The following is a 27,022-nucleotide window of genomic DNA, read 5'->3' as shown; positions in this document are numbered from 1 at the left end:
CTCGCATACTTTATTGAGAAACTTCGTCTGCTTAGATTTTGACTCCACCCACAAATTCTGTATAGAGATCGAATTTGTGGGTGGAGTCAAAATATAAGCAGACGAAGTTTCTCAATAAAGTATGCGAGGATGGTACTAGAGGCTAAAGCTATGATCCGACGTTCTTATCCCATAAATCCGTTTTTGATGATAGTATTTTAAAATGGCTACAAAATGTAATCCTGAACTTGAACTCGTAAAAAGCATTATATCGAGGGCTTGTACCGTATTTGACGACTTGAAAATGACTGGCTGACGCTGACAAGTGTTTATCTCAGCTTTTGTCACAGATTACGTTTCCATTTAGTGATTTTAAGTAAACATTTAAGACTGAATTATTATAATTTAATGATATTTACAAAAGATTTTATTTTATCTTCCATTACTTTTTGATACGTGAAAACAAACAAAAAACTAGGTTTCATACACAATTTTCAGCTGTGTTAAGTCTGTAACGGGTTCCAAATCTTTTTCTTTTTCTGTTTTTTTTTTATGGAGCTAGGGCGCAGGCCATAGCAGCTCCGTGAGGCATATTTAAAATTAGACTATAAAGCAAGTAGTCCACTTAGCCTTGCGAAACCGTATCGTTACCATTTTAAGTTCGTAAATCATCCGAAAGAGGGCGCCCATTACCTAAGTCCAAAAGCATCGTTTAAGAAACGTTATCAGATGGCGTTCTGTTCCTAGTTGGATATGTGACGTTACGTTAACGATACGGTTTCGCAAGGCTTAGTGGACTACTTGCTTAAGAGTATCGGGAAAAACAGTGACATGGTAGGTATGGGCCATATCATAAGTCTATTATGTAAGGTCCCCATAAGTCAGAAACAAAGTCAATTTAAGTCAAGAGCAAATGCCCCTAATGAAGGAAGCAGGTAAGGAAATTTCATCCTCCACGTAAAGATGACAATGACCGCTTTTATTTGTCTCCGCCATTATATTTAAAGAATGTGACATGATTTTACCAAATAAACAGCGATGTAAACGGTACCCGCCGCCATTCCCCAATTGGTGAAAAAGTTGAAAGTCCTATCCTAACTTCCGGTATAAGCAAACAGCCTAGGAATTATAGATGGCGCTTTTATCGTACCCGCCAAATTTTCAAAATGTTAATACGAGTACAATGCCGGTAGTATACATAGTTTACAGGCGTGGAGGATTCCTACCATTAACACAAGGAGACCAAGCGACTTAGAGTGTAAAATCGTCTGCTATTTTACACTCTAAGTTGCCTCGTCTCCTTGTGCAAATGGTATGAATCCTCCACGCCTGTAAACTATGTATAGGACCTAATTGGGGACTCATACTTATGGAGACCTTACATAATAGACTTATGGCCATATTAAAAATATAAATTAAAGTATACATCAGAAAATTAGGGTTAAAAACAGTTACCTATTCGAGAGGTGGTTGTTTAGCTTAAATTTAAAAGATTTAATTTACAGAGGGCGAGTTTACAATGTCATTGGGTAGGGAATTCCATGTCGCGCCAAATTGAGTTTACCTAGATGTCCCAAGATTGCGTTCACTTGCTCTCTATATACCCTTAAACACAATTAACAAATGGACTGTAAATTTCAACGAGAAACCAAATGGCCAGTGAAGTTGGACAAATAACAGCACACTATAAAAATTTTCTCCAACATAGGGGCTAAAGTCAATGGAATATCTCCCTTCAATAGTTTAAATTCTTTGACACGGCCAATGGCCCTCTCTATATGAATACGGGCCTGGGCAATATCACGGCTGTCAGAAAGTTCCGCAGAAGTAAACTGGTCACGTTGCTTAAGGAATTCAGGAATGTACAGCTTCAGCTTTTTCAAAGCAACTTCTCGGCCAATGTCAAAACCCCTGTCAGCCATAATACCATCACCCTCTTCCAGTAAGTCCAAAACCCCACAATGCATAATGAGTTTTTTATCTGACGTTCTACCGCAATAAAGCTTTGAGCAATACGTTAAGTGACCAGCCCCAGCCATTCCAACAAGTGCTTTGGCAGTGTTGCAACGCTTGTAAGCACTAAATGTCTCTCGTTGGGCTTCGGACACGGAGGGTTTTTCAAACTTAAATTCCGTACAGTCAACGATGATTCGTAAATCCGGATATTTTTTCTTTATAACTTTGTCCGAAGTCAACTCTAGGGCTCTTTCCAATTCCAAAGAAGGCCAAATTGGCAACTGAAGGCAACGTTCGTGAAGAAACAAAATCCAAGTGTTTATTATTCGTGAAATATACCCCTGCGAAACATTATAGAGGTCGGCTAAAAATTCTTCCTCCATTCCCAGCCTTAAGCGTACGAGTGTTAAAAAAAACTCTTCCATGGGATCTAATTTCCTTATCCTAGCAGGGCCTACGTAAAACTCTTTATGACTGTTATCAGTTATTTCAGAAACTTCCTGGCCAACGTAGTTTAGTTTTGCACATTCAGGCAACAAAAATTGATAAAAACCCCAAAACGCTTGATAGGAAGGGAAGCCAGTGTAAAACTTAATCTTCGCATCTTCATTAACAAGTCTAATCACTGAAAATTTTTCTTTATCGCATAGAGATAGTAATTCCAATTGTTTCTTCACAAGCTCTACTTTACCCGGTGTGTAAGGGGAGTATGACGATTTCGGCGAGATTCCACTGCTTGGGATTGAAGATGACTGACTCGCTTGAGAGTGCGCTTGCGGTTCATCTTCATGAAGACATATGAAAGGCAATGGGTTTTCAGGATCAGGGTTTTGCGAGTCAGATACCATTATATTGTCATCAATAGCTTCTTCAATCTCTTCCAAATCAATTTCTTCTAATGCTTCAGATTGTTGCTCGAGAATCAAATTACGGAGAGTCAGTTTAGGGATAATTTCATCGGTTACATTTATTTTATCTCCAAATAAGGATGGAATCGCGAACGGTTTGAGCCGACTACGTAGTCTCTTTCCATTGGTGGGAAAGAAATCTGATTTGGTAAAATGTTTTGAACAAATGCGTAAACCGGAGATATCAGTGGACAGAGGTCCTACAGCTGTTGTTATAGAATCAATCCACTTCTTTCTAGTGGCAGTATCTTTCGGAAAGTTGTGGTAAGAAAGAAAGCGTTCTTTACACCTACAGTTTTGAACGCAGCAAACATGCGTTGAAGCCATGATTGTTACCTAAGTAAGTAAATAAAAACCTTTATGTTATGTTTTGTTTTATGCCTTTAAAATATAGAGACACACGCTTAACAAAGTTCGTTATGGTGGCCCTGGTGTTTTTGTTTAACCAATCTTGGAATATGCCAACCCCCCCCCCTTTTCCCGTCTGGAATCTCTTTCTAGCTAAGGATGTATGTTCGGGCTTTAGAATCAGTACAGCGGGGGTTCACGCGTTTCTCTCTAATGCGCCCTAGGGCCAATAGAGCCGGCCATGTTCCCTACTCTGAGTGATTGAAAAACGATTGGTCTTAAGGCTCGTTCACATTACCCAACTTTAGTCAGCTGACAAATCAGAGACTTGTCAGGCCGACTTGTCACCCAATTTAGTTTAGTCAGGTCACTCGTTCACACCACCCAACCAGTCGGGCCGACTACCCTTGAAACACAAGAGGGTGTACAAAGCCGTACATAATAATAGGAGTGATTTGTTTTGGATTATAAATGTTTAAACTCATATTCTCGAAAAAATTCGACTACTTTACGAGCATCAAAGCTATTCCCACTAAATGTCTGCAGTTCAGAACATAATAAAGGTCAATAATATCAGAAGTAATATAGTAATAGTATAGTACTTCTGATAATATTCAATGAGAAACAACCATCAAAACGTAAAAATTAACCCATGTTAAAAAATGGCCAAGGCCCGAAATCATTTTTCAGGCTTTCATCGACAATTAAATATGGCCGATACTCTCGGTTCTCTCTCTCTCGAGCTGAAAGAAAAACAGCACGTGTCCCGTGACGTAATAGCCAAGGCTTATTGTGATTGGTTTGCTCCATCTCCAGAGTTGCCAGTTGGGCGGTTTCCCGCCCAAATTGGGCTTGTTTTTGATCTATGTAGCGGGAAAAAAATGGTTGGGCGGAAGGCGGTTTTTTGGGCTGGTTTTTCGGGCTGGTATTTTGGTAAGGTTTCTGCCGGTCTCGGTCTGCGAGTCGGCGGTTACGGGTAAGCGCAGTGATTCAGTGAAGGGAGGAGGGGTTCGGCCGGCCACTCGGAACTCGTGAGATTCATTCTGTTCTGTGCCACTTTAGCTACCTTCCCCCATTCATCTAACACGCAGTGCCTCTAGGCCCTAGGCTCCTAGCCCCTAGTAGCGGACTGGATTGAAAACTCTAGGCGGGAAATTCGCGAATGGTAGACTGGCATTTTAAAAACGGGGAGCGCTACAATTATAAAATTAAAAAAAATAGGGATTCTACTAGTCGAAATGTCTAAAATCTAATAAAAAATGAACACATTTTTAAGCTAAGAAATATTTGAAAAATGAAAACGAAGTTAATACCGTATTCTCTGGACAGTGTATCAGGGAAACTACTGTAACTAAACCAGTTTATGATATTACTGTCTACAAAAACGTTTTTGCTGTCTATTAAATATGTTTATATTGTAAGTTAATAACCTGGCTTATTGTTAAAAAGACTTTCTTTATTGGGCGGAAATTGGGCGGTTTTTTGCAAAAACAAAATTTTTGTTTGGGCGGTAATTTGGGCTGCTTTCCGCTTGGGTTGGGCGGGATCTGCAAAACTTATCTGGCAACTCTGTCCATCTCTGACTTTAGTCGGCCCGACTCCAATCGCCTACCTACCCGATTAAAATCCGAGCTTGAACCTGACAATAGTACGGTTGGGCAAAGTAAATATACGCTCCAGGAATGGAAGGTATGTCTCGGGGTTGGGTTGACCAAGGAACTTCCGGTCTATGCAATTTCAATGTAGCCGGAAATACCTCGGTCAACAGAGCCTGGGGGAGAGACAAAAATTTACACTAGAGGAGGCTACACTTTCCATTGATGGGGCGTGTATCTTCTTTGGGTTGGGTCAAACGTTCATATTGCCTGACAATCTGGCCTGACTGGTCAGATCGGCTTTGTCAGCTGACTAAAGTTGGGTAATGTGAACGGGCCTTTAGTCTCCCACCTTAAGGCGCAGATTTTAAGCGCTTATAATTAAATAAACTCGATGAAAAGTCCGCCAATATTTTATTTTTCGTCATTAACGCGAGAACGTACATGAAAGAGGAAATTTATGAAACTTCATGTTGAAAAAGACAAAGGCCCCTTCGCGTTATGACCGCTTTACTTGATCTTTTCCGCCCATCTTTTTTTTTTTTAAATTACCCGGGTTTTTCCAGGATTTCCAGGTATTGTGGCAAAACCCTGTTTAGGAACTCTCATCTTTCGGTCAATAAGCGGCGGTTTGTCGACGTTCCTAAAAAAAAAAAAAATACAAAATAAAAAAAAAAAATACAAAATAAAAAAAAAAAAATACAAAATAAAAAAAAAAAATACAAAATAAAAAAAAACATACAAAATAAAAAAAAACATACAAAATAAAAAAAACATACAAAATAAAAAAAAATACAAAATAAAAAAAAATACAAAATAAAAAGGAAAAAAATACAAAATAAAAATTCAAAATAAAAAAAAAAATACAAAATAAAAAAAAAAATACAAAATTACGATATATCGAATTTGGACTAATTTTTTTCCAAGCTGATTTAATCGAATTACCTCCTTTCCTGGTTCGGACGTATTCTTTAATTGAATCGGCTAGTAGGATTTGATCGTAATTTTCCCCCAATACGCTTCATTTTCCAAACTATTTTTGAATCGAGGAAATGATTGCCAGTTGGCGATGTTATTTTACATTCTACTAGGAAAAAAAACTTTCAATTTCAACTCGTTTAATAGAGCTATCTCAGAAGGCTTATTGTGACGTCACCCATGCTATTTGCCCATAGAACCAAAGCGGTACCAAACATGGCCGCCCACTGCCAAAGCTAAACCCGTGACGTTTTACCTAGACACTGACGTCACAACTGAGATAGCTCTATTGCAGTGTGGGAAATAAGGCACAATCACAGGCCAATAGCCAGATTAAAAAATACCTGGGCCAGTTTTAAAATTAAACGCTTTGGGGTCTACTGGCCCTGGTGGCCACTTAATTAATTCAAAGTTTTTCCCCTTAAGATTTTCGTTCATTAAATAAATACTATGGGATTAATCCCTAAAATTGTCTCGTCTTTGCTTCTACGCTGTGTGCTTGCTTGGCCTGAATTGTGTATGTGGGAGTGGGATTATGGGTTGGTTTCGTATGTCTGTCTACGCTCTACACACAGTGTAGAATCTGTAGATGAAGTGATTTTTGCAGTTAGCTAAAGGGAAGATAATCTCTCGGTAGTCTCGTTTGGGTCTGGTCTATAGGGAAAGACAGCCTGCTGATTTTCACTGTATTAGCAGAGAGAATTTAGAAGGGGAGTGGAAGGGGTGGTTTGGAATGTAGCGCAACGTCGTCTGGTAAACGTTATCTAGGCAGGTCGATTTCCGGTATGATGCGTTTGTAACAGAGAGATTTTAGAACACGTGACCGGAAACTCGCCTACCCCAAAAAGCTCAACGCGACATCTTGTTTGGGCGTCATCACGTTTAATAGAGTCAAAAGGGGGCTTTCCACTCCCCTTCTAAATTCTCTCTGGTATTAGCGTATTTGGGAAGATAACAATGGAGTGCCAACTCCCTCCCTACGGGCCGAATTTTTTAATTTAGCATTACGCAATAAAGACTTATAGTTCTTAGTTTAAGACTCCAATATTTTAAAATACCCATACCTATAAAAACTAACCTACTAAGCCTATGCCATAGCACATATTGTCAAGAATAGGTAATTTGTAGGGGTGTGCGGGTACCCGATACCCGAAGATTACCCGTTCGGGTATCGGGGCGGGTACCCGACCCGATACCCGACAATGACTTTTCCAACTATTCGAAACTACTCGGGTAGTAAAAAATACTCCCCCCCATTACCCGTGTCAAGCCGAAACGGTTGTCGGGTTATTCGCGGGTACGAAAATGGGAATCAGAGGTGAAAGGGGACCACCCACTGTCCAGTTTAAAAAGAATCGGAATTTTTAAGAATGAAGAAATGCCTGGAAACACTGTTTCAAGGTGAAATATGGTTCACATAAGGTGATAGTTTCTTTCTGAGAAAGACTAGAATCACCGCACGCAGCGCGACACACCTATATCATCCCATTGCCAGTATTCTGTGTTGAAATAAGACTAAGAGTTAAGGAGAAAGCGGAACCAAAAGTTAGAGAAAGCATCAAAAAGAAATAAATTAAAAAAGATAAGGTAAAATAGTAGTATTCCCCCTCCACGGATTTTTAAAAGTTTGTACTCATTTCTGATAGTAAATGAGGTAAGGAACACGATGCCGTTAAAAATTTCCACCGCAAATGATTTTGAATTTTTTTTTTTAATTTTTTTTTAATGAAAATTGCAATATTTTGGAAAAGGAGAAATCTAATAGAAACTGTACCTAACCTAACCTAAGCTAACCTAACCTAACCTAACCTAACCTGAACCTAACCTAACCAAACCTAACCTAACCAAACCTAACCTGAACCTAACCTAACCTAATCTGAACCTAAAATATCCCAAACATAATCTAAACAAGTGTATGCGCCCCAAATATCAAATATACAAACAACCATAAGTAATATGTGCTACCTTTTTTCTTTTTTAAAAAAAAAAAAAAAATCATTTGCGGTGAAAAATTTTGACGGCATCGTGTTCCCCACCTCATTTACTATCCGAAATGAGTACAAACTTTTAAAAATCCGTGGAGGGGGAATACTACCATTTGGCCAAAGATAATATTGTACTGAAGGGAATTTTTGAAGGAAGTATCTATTTATTTAACCCTAATTATCCGAAAAACATTTGGGTACCCACCCCGATAACTATTTGTCTTAACTTTTAATACCCGACTTTTACCCGACAACCATTTTTCGGCTAAGCCTAATTAGGTAAGATTTTACTTTACCTACCTAACCCAACCAACACTTGATTCTGACTAATTAGGCCACGGGGAGTTCGGAAAAAATAGTGAAAAAATTCTTAACCCGCCGCAAGTTGGTCAAAAAAATTTTTGAAAATTTGAAAATTGCATGTACTTACCGCCATTAAGACCGCTACGCGCCTAAACGCATTCTGCCCTCGATCTTGAAAAACTACCCGGGGGGGGGGGGTAAATATAATAATAAGGACTCGCGACGGAAATCAAGGAGCACATACTGCGGAAATATAGCTATGAAATTTTAAACACCCACTGAAACATTTAGAATTCTCATACCAGGATAGAAAAATATTTGAAGCGAGCTCCAATTTTAAAAATAAACAACGATATTTTGCTAAATTGCGTAGATTATTTCGGAAGTAAATAAAGATAAACAATAATATTTTGGAAAAGGTGTAACATTATTTGGGAAGTAAATGAAGATAAACCACAATATTTTGGAAAAGGCGTAACATTATTTGGGAAATAAATGAAGATAAACAACAATATTTTGGAAAAGGCGTAACATTATTTGGGAAATAAATGAAGATAAACAACAATATTTTGGAAAAGGCGTAACATTATTTGGGAAGTAAATGAAGATAAACCACAATATTTTGGAAAAGGCGTAACATTATTTGGGATGATAAACAACATATTTTGGAAAGGCGGTCACTTATTTGGAAAATTATATAATATTTGCTTAAAATGTGGCACTTAGCGTTACCCGAGAAACACCACATGGAGGTGGCCACACGTCGTTTCTCATGGGGAGTTTTGTTTAGGCAGGTCCCCTTGCCTACTGCCGTATATATTTACTGAAATTCCACCAAATCTCGTGAAAATCGGTAAATAATAAATTAATTAAGATGACTCAATTCGAGAACCTAAATATCTAGTAGCCCCATCCAAATATTTTATAAGTCCTGAATGAATATCATATGAATAATATCATAAGTAACATAATAATAATATTATGTTACTTATGATAATATCTACCCTGATTTTCCGGTTTTTTCATGTAAATGAAAAGATCTGCAACCTTACGTTCGTCCTGCCTTGAACAATCTTTCCAACGAATGATTCGCCAAAAATTGTATTCCGATATTCCATTCAATATGCAGAATGCTACAACTTGCATTCTTTTTACGTATGTGCATTTTACTGGAGTGGCCGAGTGGACGCTCCATGAGCAGCCTAAGTTTGGGTTGGTGCGTAATATAGTGCTGCCATCTGTGTACTAAAATTTGTACTAAAATATTTCAAAGTTTCTTTGAATATTTTTAAATTATTTTCACCATAGAAGGCGCTATAGTCGTACGCACCAACCTTAACATGTAGCGCCTCTGGTGGATTCTGTGCTACACATCGGTACAACATACGCGTGTTGTAGGCATTGTATCGGCCACTCCAGTAACACCTTTCTTTCTCTATGGTGCATTCGTCAAAAAAAGCACACACAATATGTTCAGGAACGCTGCTAAAATCAGATACATCCTTTCCATTTAGCAACCTTCGCATCGCTGCAACGCGATTGCTTTTGAAAGCCATAATTATCAACTTTATCTCAAATAATTTTTATTTTTACAAACCGTTAATCCTTTTCAATAAATGGTTTGAAAAAAAAAGATCTAAATCTACCTTTTATTGTGGGCAGAAGCAGGTTCGGTTAGGTTTTTGGTTCGGATAGCTTAGGATTTCACTTCACGTGGAGAAAATGAATTTTTGTTCTAGATTTAAAACATCCAAACCCACCGCCGGCACAATGGTTGTCATGGTAACGTGGCAACCTTCTTCTTTGCCATGGCAACGGTTCGCGCATGCGCGAACCGTTTTTAAGTAACAGGTGACCTTTTAAGACAATTCTTTATTACTCATCAGACGCGTTTGAGCGAGCTAAGCGAGAGGTTTAATAAAACTCAATTTTGTGGCATTATTTTGTTGGGAAGAGATATTTTTGTTGGGAAGAGATATTTTTGGTGGGAAGAGACATTTCTGGTGGGAAGAAACACATTTTTGGTGGGAAGCATTTGGTTTTGTGGCTGGCCTATTTTCAAAAATGGAAAATCCAACTTTTGAAAACCCTAATTTTGAAACTGCGGAACAGTTTTTCCACAGTATTTCGTTAAAAAATTGGGGTGGATTTTTTCCATGTATGAACGAAGAGTTAAGGGCCAAATCTGAAAGGGACGCTAAAACTCTGGTGATTTCATTGGACTTGGTTCCAAGCGTTACTTCTTTCAATGAAAGAAAGATCGCTTGTACTTGCGGAAATAAATCCGACGATGGAATTATCGATGGATTTCTTGTGGGGGTGTTTAACAACCAAAGTCGGTTTGGATACGTAATCCGATGTTCCACTGGGCAATCTCGAGCCAACAAGCGAAAGGCTTTAAGGGCATTGAAGAAAAAGGTTCCCGATCATTTGGTTTCCGAGTGTGTGAAGGCTTTCGTCCCCTCCAAAAACACATGGTTTTATAATCAAAATTTGTCGGTTACCGACAATCTTTTCCTCGTTTTCCTTTGGGTTTGTAAAATGAGCGTCACTGACGCTACAACCCATAGTGAATGTTCCTCACGAACAGTTGTGGATTATTTTTCCATGTGTCGTGAGGTAACGGAGATTGTCATTTCTAATAGGGCCGACAAAGTTCAGATTGGAGGACCAGGACTGTTTGTGGAGGTGGACGAAACCTACCTTCATACTCGCAAATACAACCGAGGGGCGGAGTTAGCCGGGGAAACCATTTGTATCTTTGGAATTTATTGCCGGGATACAAAAGATGGTCTATTTTTGAAAGTGAAAAATAAGTCCCGTGCTGTTCTGTGGACGCAAATGGCAAAATATATAGCCCCTGGGTCCATCATCGTGTCTGACGGAGCCCCTATGTACATGAATTGTACGTTAATGGGCTTTCGGGAGCACCTTACCGTGCTTCATAAGTACGAGTTTGTCAACTCGGAAGATTCTCGCGCCCATACGAACAACATCGAGAACCGAAATAGACACGTGAAGGATGCCATTAAGTCCCACAGAACAGACAGGTCATTAAGTAGCTATATGGCTTCTTATTGGTACCGATGCCTATTTTTCAAGGACCAGGATGGAAACTGGCTTCCTCCTGGAACCAATTTTGCTCGGTTCTTGGAAGACGTAAAGGCTTGCTACCCTGGACCGGGCAAAAAAGGCCTTGAATTAATTGAAATCGGGGTCTCGGAGGAAGAGCTGGCTACTCTCGATCCCGAGACAGAACCAGCATTTTTAATTGCTGGCCAAAACGAAGAAAACACTGCCGAATTCACTGACGAATAAGGCAACGTTTTCTTAGTTTTTGGCAGTAGGCAAGGGGCCTGCCTTATCAAAACTCCCCGGTTGGATTATAGCGGCATTAGGCAAGGGGCCTGCCTTATAAAAACTCCCGGTTGGATTATAGCGGCAGTAGGCAAGGGGCCTGCCTTATCAAAACTCCCGGTTGGATTATAGCGGCAGTAGGCAAGGGGCCTGCCTTATCAAAACTCCCGGTTGGATTGTAGCGGCAGTAGGCAAGGGGGCCTGCCTTATCAAAACTCCTCATGAGAAACGACGTGTGGCCACCTCCAAGTGGTGTTTCTCGGGTAACGCTAAGTGCCACACTTTACTGCATAGCCATCGGTATAAACAGTTTTGCAGTTAGTAGTGTATAATTTTTAACATACACTTTCTTCCAACATATTGAAGCCTTTTTAAAATATTGTTGATCACCACCATTTGCTTCCCAATAATTGGCCGCCTTTTCAAAAATATTGCTAATTATCTTCATTTACTTAACAAACAATATTATGCCTTTTCCAAAATATTGTGCTTTACCTTCATTTACTTCCCAAATAATGTTACGCCTTTTCCAAAATATTATTGTTTATCTTCATTTACTTCCCAAATAATGTTACGCCTTTTCCAAAATATTATTGTTTATCTATATTTACTTCCCAAATAATATTACGCCTTTTCCAAAATATTGCGGTTTATCTTCATTTACTTCCCAAATAATGTTACGTCTTTTCCAAAATATCATTCTATGCCTTCATTTATTTCCCAAAAAATATTATGCCTTTTCCAAAATATTGTGGTTTATCTTCATTTATTTCCCAAATAATGTTACGCCTTTTCCAAAATATTGTGGTTTATCTTCATTTACTTCCCAAATAATGTTACACCTTTTCCAAAATATTATTGTTTATCTTTATTTACTTCCCAAATAATGTTACACCTTTTCCAAAATATTATTGTTTATCTTTATTTACTTCCGAAATAATCTACGCAATTTAGCAAAATATCGTTGTTTATTTTTAAAATTGGAGCTCGCTTCAAATATTTTTCTATCCTGGTATGAGAATTCTAAATGTTTCAGTGGGTGTTTAAAATTTCATAGCTATATTTCCGCAGTATGTGCTCCTTGATTTCCGTCGCGAGTCCTTATTATTACCCCCCCGGGTAGTTTTTCAAGATCGAGGGCAGAATGCGTTTAGGCGCGTAGCGGTCTTAATGGCGGTAAGTACTTGCAATTTTCAAATTTTCAAAAATTTTTTTCACCAACTTGCGGCGGGTTTAGAATTTTTTCACTATTTTTTTCGAACTCCCCGTGGCCTAATTAGTCAGAATCAAGTGTTGGTTGGGTTAGGTAGGTAAAGTAAAATCCTACCGATAATCCGAATCTAAAAAATGATTTGAGCACACGCCGTCGCCATTCGCCACGCCATTCGCCACTAAAGTATTTTCAGGTTTGCCAATGGCAGTAAGCCAACTTATGATTTCAGTTCGGTCATTTGGAAACCGATGTATGACTATACCGCATTTTCTAAACGATGCTTTCTGACTGTTTATCCCACATACCATACACTTCATTACAAAAGCTTAGCCGACGCAAATTTATAAACAAACGGAATAACTAACCTATTTGAATGTATATTTAAACTAAGTAAAATGTTCTAAACGATGCCTTCTGACTGTTTGTTTATCCCACATACAAAGGCTTAGCCGACGCAAATTTATAAACAAACGGAATTACTAAACTATTTGAATGTATATTTAAACTAAGTAAAATTTTAAAAGAAAATTTCATACTAATTAAGATTATATCCTTGGAAATTACAAGAGATTTTAAATGGCTAAAGTTGAAGGAGTTCTACGAATTCCGAAAATCACAGTACACTAACCCAGGCCAACTTAGTTTCTCGTCGCGACTCTCGCTGTTCGAGTTTCTAAGCCCGACCCCATCTTTAAAATCCACGATTTTCACTCATTGGTCAGTTAAGCGTCACGAGGCATGGCACCAGCTCATTGGTCGCGTAACGAAATCAAAAATAAGCGCCAAGTAGAAATTTTTCCTCCGAAGAAATTTATCGTTCAGGTTTTATGAAGTGTTTTATAAATATTTTTTTACAATCTAAAATTCTGAGACTTTTTTTTTAAGGTTTTTGAATACGTAGAATTTCAAAACCAATACAATAAAAAAGTATGCCTCGCAGTTTTCATTTTCCCTTTAAATATTAAAGATAAACCTCTCGTGCAAAGAGAGAGATTATCATTGCCTCCTATATCTACCAAGGCCCGTGCATGCGATATATTTCCTTCATTGCCTCCTATATCTATCAAGGCCCGTGCATTGTGATATATTTCATTCATTGCCTCCTATATCTATCAAGGCCCGTGCATTGTGATATATTTCATTCATTGCCTCCTATATCTATCAAGGCCCGTGCATTGCGATATATTTTTCAAAACAAGAACAAAAATGGGAAACCCCAACTCAGAAACATAATAACGTTTTCATTGGATACTTAAGTTTATATAATCTTCTTGACACGGAGGTAATATTTTGGTTTTCCCAACTTGTTTAAATAACGGCGGAAAGATAGAACTTCAATTCCGTGCATCTCCACGTAAAATAGCTAGCTTTCCGAAATATTTTACGTAAAATATTTTTACGCAAACTCCGCGGAAGGTCTTTTCAGCCGCGTTTTTGACCAGTGAAAACTAGCCTTAAACGATTCGAGCGAAGCAACGTACCGCGCGCGCCAGCGTTACGTAGCTTGCGACGCGAAAAAAAGCTATAGTGTGGACCCACCTTTACGCCGGTGTCAGTGGACAAGTAAGTCCCACCCCTTTCATGCCCGTCATTGCTCTGCGCTTTCCCATTGGATCCCATGGGGATAGGTCATACGGACGCGAATGATTCCGACTGGAGAAAAAGCAAACCTCGAGCAAAGAAAACAGAAAATGGAGGCTGCCCGCGGTGCTGAAACTTTACGACGGTTGCTTTTAATTGCCATGAATAAGTTAGTTAAAGGTTTTGAGCATACATAACTTGATGGATTTTGAATATGTGTCTCAACGTAAAAATCGTTCGTTCTGTAATTGTTTCTAAAGTGAATCAAGTGTACCTATGATTTCGTGAGTTCCAAAAACCAAGGCTTAACGAAAAGGTAAAAGAAATAGATGGTGAAAAAAATATAGCGTTTTTCTTTGCTGTAAAAACGAGCTGCTCCGAGACGGCGGTGCGTCTTACAATGAACCAGTCGCTCACTCCCGGTTTCCTCCCGGATTTATCCCAACCGCTCCGAGTCTAGAGACGGAGCGCCTGAAGACGTCACAAAAACCGCTCTGAAAAAACTTTTGTCTTTCATTCGGAGCAACTACATTCGGTCCTCCGAGCTAGAGCGATGACGTAACACGTAAATTTGGAGCGATCTCGGAGCGCTCTCAGGTGACCCAAAAAAGACGGTATAAGATAAAATATTAAGTCCCGGCTCCTTTTCCACCCCTCTCCACCCATTAAGGGGGGATTGTCGACTATCACGCGCGCACCGGACGCTATTTTAGGCCTTCTTATATAAATTCCATCTTAGAACAACTATTTAATTTTAATATCTTGAGTTTGGGAGCCCCAAAATGGTTACTGCTTGGGGCCTCCACTTGACTTGAGCCGCCACTGGCCCCCCTATCCCAATTTTTTTTAGTAGTCACTGACTAGTGAGACGCATGGTTTACGAATATTTGGGACATTATTTTTACTAGTCAAGTTGACTAGTGAACCCCCAGATTTCGATTTATTTTAGTAGTCAAGGCATTTTTTTAAGTAGTCAAATGCCTTGACCAGTGCCTTATATAGAGCCCTGAACAGAACGATACTTTTGTATTCCGGGACCGAGGCTTAGCAACACGGAATGGTGAACCATCACCCAAGTTAAGTCAATCAAATCTTACTGCTTCCCTATTTCAATAAATTACGCGAATCAGAAGATCACAGCATGTCCGACGATGAAGTATCTGAGCGAGCGCCGAGGGGGGGGGGGGAACAACCCCACCTTATTTCGACAGTAAAAGAGAAAATTGGACACAATTCTCATTACGGTTGCACTCCTTCTTCTTAGTAAACGAAGTGAAGGCTGATCGGAAAGCTCCTTATTTATTTACTATTTTGGGATCCGAAGAACTCGCTCTTTTAACAAACTTGTTCCTCCCGGAAGATATTAAGACGATTTCTTACGATAACTTGGTGGACAAATTGGATAAACATTTTAACCCCAAGCCCTGCAAGTACGTGGAAAGATTTACCTTCGCAAACAGACGACGAAACGCAAACGAATCGATCGCTACCTACATGGCTGATTTACGAAGACTCACGAGACATTGCAAATTTGGGGGAGCGCAGCTAAACGAGCGGTTACTAGAGCAATTAGTAATAGGCATCAACGATATACAAATGCAAGGCAAAATATTCGAAGAATGTGAAAAAGACGAGAACGTCAGTCTCGATGATGTATTGAAAGCGATTCAGGGAATGGAAACAGCGTCCAGAAACACTCATGAGGTGAAAAGACAGACTGTCCAGATCCCGAATGGAACAACCAATGATGGCATCAACGCTATTGGACACCATGGATCGCACGGTTACAATAAACCAAAATATCGTAATCGCCCAAACACATCAAACATGAAAAAAGAAGCTCCAAGCCAACGGGCACAACCGGCTCAACCCAATATTCCACATCAAAAATGCATCAGATGCTCCAAACAAGGTCATCTACCTAAGGACTGCCCTTACATTGACAGTATCTGCCATAAATGTAAGAAGAAGGGGCACTTGTCGGCTGCGTGTTTGGGAACAGCCGCACCACATGCTCAAAACTTGTCCAAGGTACGTCACAGGACTTTTGGAAAATCAAATAATCATATCCAGGACACACCAACCCTTGCGGAGTATGATTATCCAGTTTACAGTATTGAAGCAACTCCCGATACCGAGGACAACACTTTCACACGGGAAGACTACTACGTCCCACCTGCGGAAATAGTCAACTTGACGGTAAACGACACCAGTATACCTTTCGACCTGGATAACGGCTCGGGTCATTCTATGATCACACGTTCGTGGTTTGACCAACTGGAGTATAAACCAGAGATATCACCCTTCAAGAGGGCCCCATTAAAAGCTTATACGGGACACACACTCGAGATAGAAGGTCAAGCCATGCTAAGAGTCCAGTATAAGGATAGGAACACCATTCTTCCAGTCCTTATAGTAAATGGACCAGGACCTAACCTATGTGGACGGACATGGCTTTACTCATCCTTGAATATTCTACCATCCATATATAACCCATCCAAAGTAGGCAATCTTGTTGCGCTCGAGGAGGAAGGGCACACCTCCCAACTTCAGAAGATTCTGGATAGGCACGCAGACCTATTTAAACCGGGCTTGGGAAAATTGAAAAACGTCAAGGTCCATTTGCACTTAAAGGAAAATTCCATTCCGAAATACTGCAAAGCGAGAACGGTCCCCTACGCTATGAAGGCAGCTGTGGAGGAAGAGCTACAGCGAATGGTCGATGATGATATACTCGAACCGGTCTCGTTCTCCGATTATGCATCGCCCATCGTGCCTGTAAAAAAGACCCAACCAGGAGGTAGGGGTACGGAAACGGAAGAAAAGAAACCCTCCATAAGAATTTGCGGGGATTTCAAGACCACAGTCAATCCCAATCTGGACACGGAAATATATCCACTTCCACGGGCCGAGGAAATTTTCTCGAAACTGGCTGGTGGCAAATACTACACCAGGCTTGACTTGAAAGACGCATATAACCAGTTACAACTGGACGAATCGTCACAAGCATTCACAGTCATCAATACGTCAAAGGGTCTGTTCAAATATAAACGATTGCCCCAGGGAATTTCATCGTCGTCAGCGCTTTCCAACGTCACATGGAAACACTTCTAAGAGAGCATTCAAATGTCTCTCGTTTCCAGGACGATATCTTACTGGGGGAAGCATGCAAAAAGCTCACTTACAATGCCTGAACGACGTTCTACCAACCCTGAGGATAAACGGATTGAAATTGAAACTAGCCAAATGTAAATTCATGCAGAGCCAGGTCGATTTCTTGGGACATCACCTCGACGCAGAGGGCCTGCACCCCCAAGAATCGAAAATGACAGCTATTATGGAGGCACCAGAGCCCACAAATGTTGAGCAGTTACGCTCATTCTTGGGATTGCTAAATTATTATACTCGTTTCCTCCCAAATAACGCGACAAAATTGGCACCTCTACACGAGCTTTTACATAAGAATGTAAAATGGTCTTGGTTGGCACCTCAGCGCCGAGCTTTCGCGGACGCTGAAACTTCCATCAAGGAATCAAGCGAGTGGTTAAGGCGAAGGACTGCTAATCCACTGGGCTCTGCCCAGGCCCGTAGCCAGAAAAGTTACGCAGAGGGGGCAGTATCTTTCTGTGAGGGGGCATGGCAAATGGAATTTTTTTTATAGAATAACATAAATATCAAAATGTCAGACAATAAATATTTAAGCAGGTATTTCATTATTGACACTCATTTAACATTTGAAAATCAAACTTTTTTTAAAAAGTTTAAAAATAAATAAATTGTTAATAAACAATTCTAAATCTAAATTTCTAGTCAGATCTTTTTCGTAGGCTAGGGAAGTTAAGTTTCACTTTCTTTCAAGTGACATAGCTCGTCGTTAAAGTGAAAATACGCCAGTAGGGCAGGAAAAGTTTGCCTCGCAACTTCGCAAGTCGCTGTTGAGGCGTCAAATGTAAGTCTGTACCCCGAGGGGTCGGTCATTCATGAACTCCCGTACGCTACCCGTGAAATCCAACTTAAGAAATCCGAAATCAATGCTGATTTCGAAATCAAATAAAAAATCCGAAATCAGCAACGAAATCACAAAACATTAAAGAAATCATAAAATCAGAAAAAAAACAAAAAATCAACAAAGAAATCACGAAATCAACATAAAAATCACGAAATCAGAAGCGAAATCACAAAATCAGAAACAAAAACAGTAAAGAAATCGTGAAATCCATTACAAAATTCACGAAATCCAAAATCCAAAGAAATCGCAAAATCCGTCGAAATCACGGGAAAAATCTCAAAATTCGATGAAATTCATTGGATTTTATCGAATTCTGAAATCAAACGAAATCCGACGGAATCCGAAGAAATCAAATTGGATTTCAAAATCCCGAACACTTTTTCCAAAACGTCCGACCCCTCACTGTACCCCGACATAATATTTTGGTCCTGGATGACAAAACCAGCGATATATATCAAGGATAACCACAAAAAGCTAAAAATTCCAGTGTATCAGGGATACATATCAAAAGTGAATTTAAAACATACAAATGAATCAGGAATATATCAAGTGAAAAAATCCAAGTGTATCAGGAATATACACAAGTAAAGACAATAAAGTCTGAAATATGTTGATATACATTCTAAATAGCTTGAATATTTGTGTATCAAAATGAAAATATTCATTACAGGGGCAAAGTTAGTTTGATAAGAAGGCATTGGAAAATTTTGAGGGGGCATTTAGGGGCAAACCGAAATCTTATTTGAGGGGGCAGGATATATTTTTGAGGGGGCATTGCCCCCTGGTGCCCCCCCGTGGCTACGGGCCTGGCTCTGCCCGCGCGAGTTCGAATCTCGCCTCCGTCGTTTTATCCGTTTTGTTTTGAACACAAATGCAGTCAAAATGATTAAACCAGTTTTACACCGAGGATGGGGTGGCCGAGTGGTTAAGGCGATGGACTGCTAATCCATTGGGCTCTGCCCGCGCGAGTTCGAATCTCGTCTCCGTCGTTTTATCCGTTTTGTTTTGAACACAAATGCAGTCAAAATGATTAAACTCGTTTAAATCGCGGAAGGGATGGCCGAGTGGTTAAGGCGATGGATTGCTAATACATTGGGCTCTAAAACGCGAGTTTTAATCTAGCCTCCGTCGTTTTAACCGGATTGTTTTAATCACAAATTCAGGCAAAATAATTAAACCAGTTTTAAATCGAGGACGGGCTGGACGAGTGGTTAAGGCGATGGATTGCTAATACATTGGGCTCTGCACACGCGAGTTCGAATCTCGCCTCCGTCGTTTTAACCGGATTGACCGGATTGTTTTAATCACAAATTCATGCAAAAAAATTAAACCAGTTTTACATCGAGGACGGGGTGGCCGAGTGGTTAAGGCGATGGACTGCTAATCCATTGGGCTCTACCCGCGCGAGTTTGAATCTCGCCTCCGTCGTTTTATCCGGTTTGATTTGAACACAAATGCAGGCAAAATGGTTAAACTCATTTTAATCGAGGACGGGGTGGTTAAGACGATTGGCTGCTAATCTATTGGGCTCTGCCCGCGCGAGTTCGAATCCCGCCTCCGTCGTTTTAACCAGTTTTTCTTTTTTTTTTTTTTGAACACAAATACAGGCAAAATGATTAATCTAGTTTTAATCGAGGAAGGGATGGCCGAGTGGTTATGGCGATGGACTGCTAATATATGGGTCTCTGCCCTCGCGAGCTCGAACCTCTCCGTCGTTTTATGTACTCGCTAAATGTACGAGTTTAAAATCTGACGACTACTTGCGAAAACTAGGATCTAAAAAGTCCATTTGGAAGTGCGACGACTGTAAAAATTTGGCAACGAAGCAAATCAATCCCATCAAAATATTCAAAAGTTAAGTACGGAGGACATTTTGAGTCAAATAAACCGTAAACTGGATAACTTAGATGAAATTGACAAGAAAATGGCAGCTTTTGGGGTATCAATTAATTAATTACTGCTCAGGCAAAATAGACGTCTTCGTGAAGGACATGGAAAAGTACGCTTGGGAGTTAACGGATATAAAAAAAAATAGATACCTTGATGAAAAAACTAACACAATACAAGAGAAAGTACATTATCATTGTTCTACATCTTTGTTCGTATCAAAAATATCGTGACTTGGCAATCGCAAGTAAGTAATATTAAAAGGAAGTCGAGGGGATATTCACTAAATCGTTGCCGATTTTAAAATAATCGAAGGGATATTCACTAAATCGTTGCCGATTTTAAAATAATCGATGGGATATTCACTAAATCGTTGCCGATTTTAAAATAATCGAAGGGATATTCACTAAATCGTTGCCGATTTTAAAATAATCGAAGGGATATTCACTAAATCGTTGCCGATTTTAAAATAATCGAAGGGATATTCACTAAATCGTTGCCGATTTTAAAATAATCGAAGGGATATTCACTAAATCGTAGCCGATTTTAAAATAATCGAAGGGATATTCACTAAATTGTTTATGGTCGAGGGGATACGTACAAGTTTATAAGGCGAGTTATGCATAACCCTATGTACACGTTTAATAACATGCGATTGCCAAGTCACGATATTTTTGATACGAACAAAGATGTATAATAATGATAGAGTCAAAGAATATTGGTTATTAATTAGGAAAAGGACTTAATTTATAGCATAATTGTTCAATTGGCGATTGAATGAGAGCAAAAGGGCAGACTTGGCTTTACATGGGATCTCAGAACGTTTTACGGCGGAGAGGGTACGAAGCGAGGCTTGGCCCATTTTTGTACATGCTAATGTTTTTCATAGGATCTCACTTCTTTTTGTAGACCCTCTCGTTATACTTCGGTAGTTATATTAAAACAAGACCCTCTCGTGGTACTTCGTTTGCCAATATAATCGCTAATGTTTGTCCATATTTACGCTGAATTACCCCTTTCGACCCGCAGAGAATATGCAATAACGATTGTACGCGATATCCTGATATAAGAATGTAGTATCAGTTACGACACATTTCTTTTAAACTACCACTCCTATTAGCTTTAATATATATTTAACTTTCGGATAACTTTGGACCATTACGTCCTTTCATCAAGAACACACACTATTTCTGTTGAAAAGACTGCAGCGCCATCTAGTTTTAAAATAAAGAACTAAAGAACAATTTTATAAAAATTTCGGGATGTTTTAATTTTTCTGTGCTTTATAAAATAAATGAAAACTAAAACATGAATTTTAAGATTCTATCTCCCCTAGAAGTACCTTAGAATTTTGATGATCGGTGAGTGAGTGAGTGAGTGAGTGAGTGAGTGAGTGACAAAATAAGGTAAATTTCACCTGCGATATTTCGAAAAGTATATAGGGTAGGAACTTGAAATTTGGAAACTATAGCTACGATTGACAGTCCTTGCGGCAAGCAAAATTTCAGACTTTTACCTGTACGCATCACGAAGTTACGTGCTCGATATAGTTGTAAACCAAGGACATTTGCTAAATGCAGTGCGTTTTCCGAAAAATCCGAAAGCTATTTTAGAAAAGCAAACTCCCAGAATTATTATTGTCACATGCAAATCTGAGGAAATTAAAAACCAACTTATTATTGCCTACTAGAAACTAAAGGCCTAATGGCGAGTGACATCCATCAAGATTTTGGTGACGATAGGATATATTTAAATGAACACTTAACTTTTGAAAATAAAGAACTCCTATATTCCAAGCAATTCACCCTTAAAAACGATTAAAAATTCTGCTGGATTAGTGACGGTAAAATATTCCTCCGTTAAAAAGAAGGTGATCGAGCTATTCGCGTAAAAAATGGTCGAGCCTTAGAGACTTTATTAACAGAATAGAACTACATAACACTTACTCCACTCCACTTTTCCTCCAAAATATTTTTGTATCTAAATTAAAACTAATAATTGTTTTTCATAAGTACACCCAAGATAACAAACTATCTGCTGATATACATCGCAAAACACTAGCCGTTACCCCAAAAAAATTTCATTTGAACATTAGAAGCTTAAATAAAAACTTTGATCAATTAATAATCTACCTAAATAGTTTAAAAAACATGTTCAGCATAATTGTCTTAACAGAATGTTGGCTTGAGGGAGTAAATATTGATTATTTTCAGATACCCAGGTTATGTATCATATAATAATAATAATAAGTGTGATCAGAAGAAAATTTTCTTCTGGTGTGATGGCATTATGGTGTTTGTGAAGGAAAATCTGAAAGCAAATTGTACTCCTGTAACCATTGGGGCATCAAATTGCCTTAAGCTCGATCTTCTTCTTGAAAACTCAATGTTTAGGATACTGGCAATTTACTGGTCCCCAAACTCTGACTGCAACTCTTTTCAACTGTATTTTGAAGCGGAATTAAGGTGGAATTCACAAACGTCGGACGCAACGCAATTTAGTACAGGCAAAGGTAGGGCGTCGTGCGCAAACTTCCGCCTTTTGCGCACGACGCCCTGCCTTTGCCTGTACTAAATTGCGTTGCGTCCAACGTTTATGAATTCCACCTTTAGCCGATTATAGCAATCAAAAAAATTGTCTAATACTAGGTGATATAAATATTGATATAATGGACAAAAATAGCAATAATACTCTGGAATATTTAAAAATACTATTCTCTTACGGTTATGCATCTTACATAAATGATCCAACTAGATCCACAAATATTTCAGAAACCTGCATTGAACACATGTTCGATAAGACTCAACCGAGTATTAAGGCCCAGGCATATATTTTGGACTTAACTATTACTGACCACTTTTCAATTGTGATAGAACTAAATATGACACTGAGAGACCCCAAACCCAGTAAATGCCCCCAAATTTTAAAATCAATTAATTATGATAAATTAAAATTGCTGATCTCTTTGGAAACTTAATGGTTAAATGTCTATAAAAAATGATGTGAATAGCACGCTCGAAGATTTCGTAGACAATGTAAAAATTTTATGTTGAGCTTTCAAAAACCAAGAGATGAGTATGTACACCCAAATTAATGTCGAAAATTGAAACCCCGGATCACAAATGGCTTAGTAACTAGCATAACAAAGAGGGAGAAACTAAGACGACACCGCATAAAAAGGAGCCTTTCAATGAAAATTTAAAGGCCCACTTTGTATCTTAGAAAAATAAATTAAAAAGTTTAATACGGCGCATCAAATGGAACTACTATTCCCAGAAAGTTGCAAATGCAGGTAACGATAGCATTATTTATTATACGAATGCGGAGTACCACAAGGCACGGTTCTGGGACCACTGCTATTTTTGATTTATATAAATGACATATGTGAAGCTGATATATCGGACCACACAGTTGCTTTTGCGGATGATTTGGCTCAAATATATATAGGGAAACCCTGGGAAGAAACCTTTGCTAAAGCTAACATTGGCATTGCTAAAACTAACTTAAAATACGAAAAAAATCCTTGAAAAATCTAGTTTATTATGATATCTTTACTTTTGTATTTGGTTTCGTAGCAATTTATAAAATTGCAATCAAAGTTTTGCGTTTGGAAAAGGCCTAGTTAAAATTTTGTTTTGCTTGATGACGTAGTAAGAAGAAATTTTCTCTCTAGATGTCGCTCACGTGACGCCTGTTAGTGTCTCAGCGCCGCGTTAAGCCTATTTTATTCAGATTCGCGCGTCATTGGTATACTCGGGAGTCTCGGGCGCTCGCGCCTTGAAGGAGAGAGAAATGGAGTGGAAACCCCCATACCTATAGCGGTGCCTGTGTACCCCCACCTACGGCACCGTAGTCCTCCCAACATCCTCAGCGGTTAAGTAGGGTCGTACTGGACGAAATTGTAAAGGGCTCTCCCTCTATCTTAAAAATAGAAGCTAGTTCTCATACAATTAAAATGGCGCTGCGCGGCAGCACTTAGCAATCGCCTACCGAAGGGTAGGGGCGTGCGCGAGGTACATTGGGAGAGATACGGTGCCGCAGGTCGCCCATCATCATTTCCAACCCATCTCAACTCCCTTGTCTCTGCTCGCGCTTGGCTTTACCGCGAGATGCCGTGAGTGACGTAGCAAGGAGAAAAGTCCGCCAAAAATTTTCTCCGCAAATTTGCTTTTGCCCCCAATTTCAAGTTTTCGAAGTGTTTTTTCTGTGTTTTCTCTCATATTTAAATATTAATCAAGCATATTTTTGGAATCAGAAGAGTTTAAACTCTCAATAAAGTAAGGTTTTCTATAGATTTGAGATAATTTTTAAATCAGGTCACTATTCCTTTAAATCACTTCTTTACGCTCTATTAAACCTCTATAAATAACCTTACATTAAAAACATTGAGATGCGTCTACCATAGTATAGAGCAATCCCACCTTGAATACGGTGTTATTTGCTGGGGTAGTGCCCATTTGATCACCTTACAACCTCTCGTTACCCTACAAAACCGTGTGATCAGGGTTTGTTTGAAAAAACCATGGTTCTATAGCACAGAATTGATTTACCAAGAATTTGATGTGTTTAAAATAAAAATGTTATACGCGAAAGCTGCTTTAATACACTACTTTAAAAGTAAGCCTGCTATTCATACATCAAATTATCATACGAGGTATGCTGCGGCCCTCAATGTAAGATTACCAAGAGCTAACACTAGCATATTCCAGAGAAACGCTTGCTAAATAGGAGCAAAATTATTTAATAAATTAGACCCTAATATAAAAAAATTAACCGATGGAAAATTATTCTCAAAAACCTTGGCTTTAAGGTATAGATAATTTAGAGTTTTTGTTATAGATTGTGAACTTTATTCAAAATTAACTCATTAATCCCCAAAAAAGAGAGCAAAAAAAAGACTGTATTACTCAAACTGCGCCTCCCAACCACAAGCTAAGCTTAAAATGGGAGGCTCAAGTGTGCAGGAGTATTCTTCTTTATATAACATGTACAATATTTTTGAAGCTAAATTAAATTAAATTAATTAAAAATAAATTAAATTAACTAAGCAATAATGAGATCATGAAATTCTTATCCCTATTTTGAACCTTAATAGCCTTTAAATTACTTCAATTTATATCAATGATAAGTACTTTTAATTATCACGCCGATAGTCTAATTTAAACCCCCTAGACCAAACGAACCAATTAAATACATATTATAATTTAACTAAGATATAAAATATGTCGCAGTCCAACCGAAGTCAGGAAAACTGCTGTAAATTAATTACGTGGCGCTAATGTACTCTCTTAGGCAATTATTTAGCATTACGAGCTCCAATGTGGTAGCGGATCTTACATTTATTATGTAAAAAAGGACTTGGTTTGCCCAAGCCTAAAAAACAAAACGATAAGAGTTTTTTCCAGTTGACTGAAGCGCGGATATTTTATTTTTCTATATAATTTTAAAGACAATCCCTATTTTACTACTCTTTAGAATTTAATTCAATCTCCTGATTTTACTGGTAATGGATTTATTTCCTATAAATTAATTGAAATAAAAAATTACTTATCTCAGATTTTTCATGATAAAATTTTACGAAAATGGAATTGTTGAAAAATCTGAGATAAGTAATTTTTTATTTCAATTAATTTATAGGAAATAAATCCATTAGCAGTAAAATCAGGAGATTGAATTAAATTCTAAAGAGTAGTAAAATAGGGATTGTCTTTAAAATTATATAGAAAAATAAAATATCCGCGCTTCAGTCAACTGGAAAAAACTCTTATCGTTTTGTTTTTTAGGCTTGGGCAAACCAAGTCCTTTTTTATATAATATCTGTTCCTTCAGTCTGCATTTGTATTAATCTATTATAAAACAATTTTTTGCCTGAAATGCGAAATTTTTCACTTCTAGAACGAGGTTAAAAATGGTTCTACACTTCTTCAAATTCTTAAAAGATACGGCTCACAATTCGTTTTAGAACCCGAGCTTTATAGTCAACTTCAAAACCAACATCCTGCCACGATTTTTAAACTATCAAATCCGTATCTTTTACAGTCCACTCTACGATTACAATTATCCATGACATTGCGTTCACTGCCCTTGTACGTTTACAGTGAGTGGCACCGTGGCCAGTTATTTTAATTAAAATACCTAGGCCACAGGTCCAGTTTAAAAAATCCTTATTTCCAACACTGATCCATCTATCCTTATGCCTTACTGAAGGCTACAGTGAAATATCCATGAAGCGTAAGCTTCTATTATAAATCCATGGCCTAAGTAAGGCAACTTAAGCCTTGGTCGAAACTAACATCTAAAATATAAATTAAAAAGGTATCTTAAGTATAGAATTTCAACCGAGACACATAATTAAACGAAAAATAGACCCGCCAGAGAAATTTTTAATATATATAGTGTTATATTTATTGAAAAATATCAAGTTAAAGTTTCAAGGCGGTGAAAGGGCAAATTAGCGTCGTCTACTGTAGAGTAATGAACAATTAGCGTCGTCTGCTGTAGAATAATCTTTTGAGGTACTTACATTTTTAATTAAATTAACATACTTAGACTTAATTAATTTTGATGAAACTAGAAAAAGGCACACCTTGAAAAGTTACTTGTTAATTTGAAAGTATTCCGAAACGTAACTTAGCTTTAGTTTTTAAATGATTCGATGTACAGGAGCACCAAAAACCCCATGTTATTCCTATGGGAAAATCGGCGAAAATCTGTGAATTTTCATTTAACATTACGGGAGGGTGTGGGATCTTATCTAGAAGGGCCTACCGGCCCTCTTGAATAGGTTTCTAGCCTCGCATGTTTATGGTGTACCCTGGGCCACAAACAAACGAGACTTGTTTCCCCATTGAAACGCGCTTACAGATTATTGGCCATGGTTACCCCCAGTTACTACTATGGGTTCCCCCGTTTCATTCGTTCTG

The 27,022-nt window shown here is 38.5% G+C and overlaps 2 protein-coding genes and 2 non-coding genes across 4 annotated transcripts; 3 read left to right on the top strand and 1 right to left on the bottom strand.

Annotated features, from left to right (window-relative positions):
* Positions 1-1,261: 1,261 nt before the first annotated feature.
* Positions 1,262-8,206, bottom strand: LOC149646958 (uncharacterized). The gene is made up of 3 exons (XM_089849776.1): positions 5,732-8,206; positions 5,339-5,429; positions 1,262-3,179 (listed from the first exon to the last, which is right to left on the bottom strand). The coding sequence occupies exons 2-3, from the start codon at positions 5,393-5,395 to the stop codon at positions 1,617-1,619; spliced, it is 1,620 nt and encodes a 539-aa protein (XP_089705902.1). The 5' UTR covers positions 5,396-5,429; positions 5,732-8,206; the 3' UTR covers positions 1,262-1,616.
* Positions 8,207-14,313: 6,107 nt separating this feature from the next.
* Positions 14,314-17,317, top strand: LOC149646957 (uncharacterized). The gene is made up of 2 exons (XM_089849569.1): positions 14,314-14,372; positions 15,415-17,317. Exons 1-2 carry the CDS (start codon positions 14,314-14,316, stop codon positions 17,315-17,317), a joined length of 1,962 nt encoding a protein of 653 aa, XP_089705695.1.
* Positions 17,318-19,119: 1,802 nt separating this feature from the next.
* TRNAS-GCU (transfer RNA serine (anticodon GCU)) lies at positions 19,120-19,201 on the top strand. Its single transcript has one exon. It is a non-coding gene; the product is annotated as a tRNA-Ser (tRNA).
* Positions 19,202-19,558: 357 nt separating this feature from the next.
* Positions 19,559-19,640, top strand: TRNAS-GCU (transfer RNA serine (anticodon GCU)). Its single transcript has one exon. It is a non-coding gene; the product is annotated as a tRNA-Ser (tRNA).
* Positions 19,641-27,022: the final 7,382 nt, after the last annotated feature.

The sequence above is a fragment of the Phalangium opilio genome, unplaced genomic scaffold, assembly GCF_054372755.1.
Source record: "Phalangium opilio isolate 3A_F unplaced genomic scaffold, DU_Popi_V2 ptg000089l_1, whole genome shotgun sequence".
Classification (NCBI taxonomy): Eukaryota; Metazoa; Arthropoda; class Arachnida; order Opiliones; family Phalangiidae; genus Phalangium; species Phalangium opilio.
This window is presented reverse-complemented; position numbering and strand designations above follow the sequence as displayed.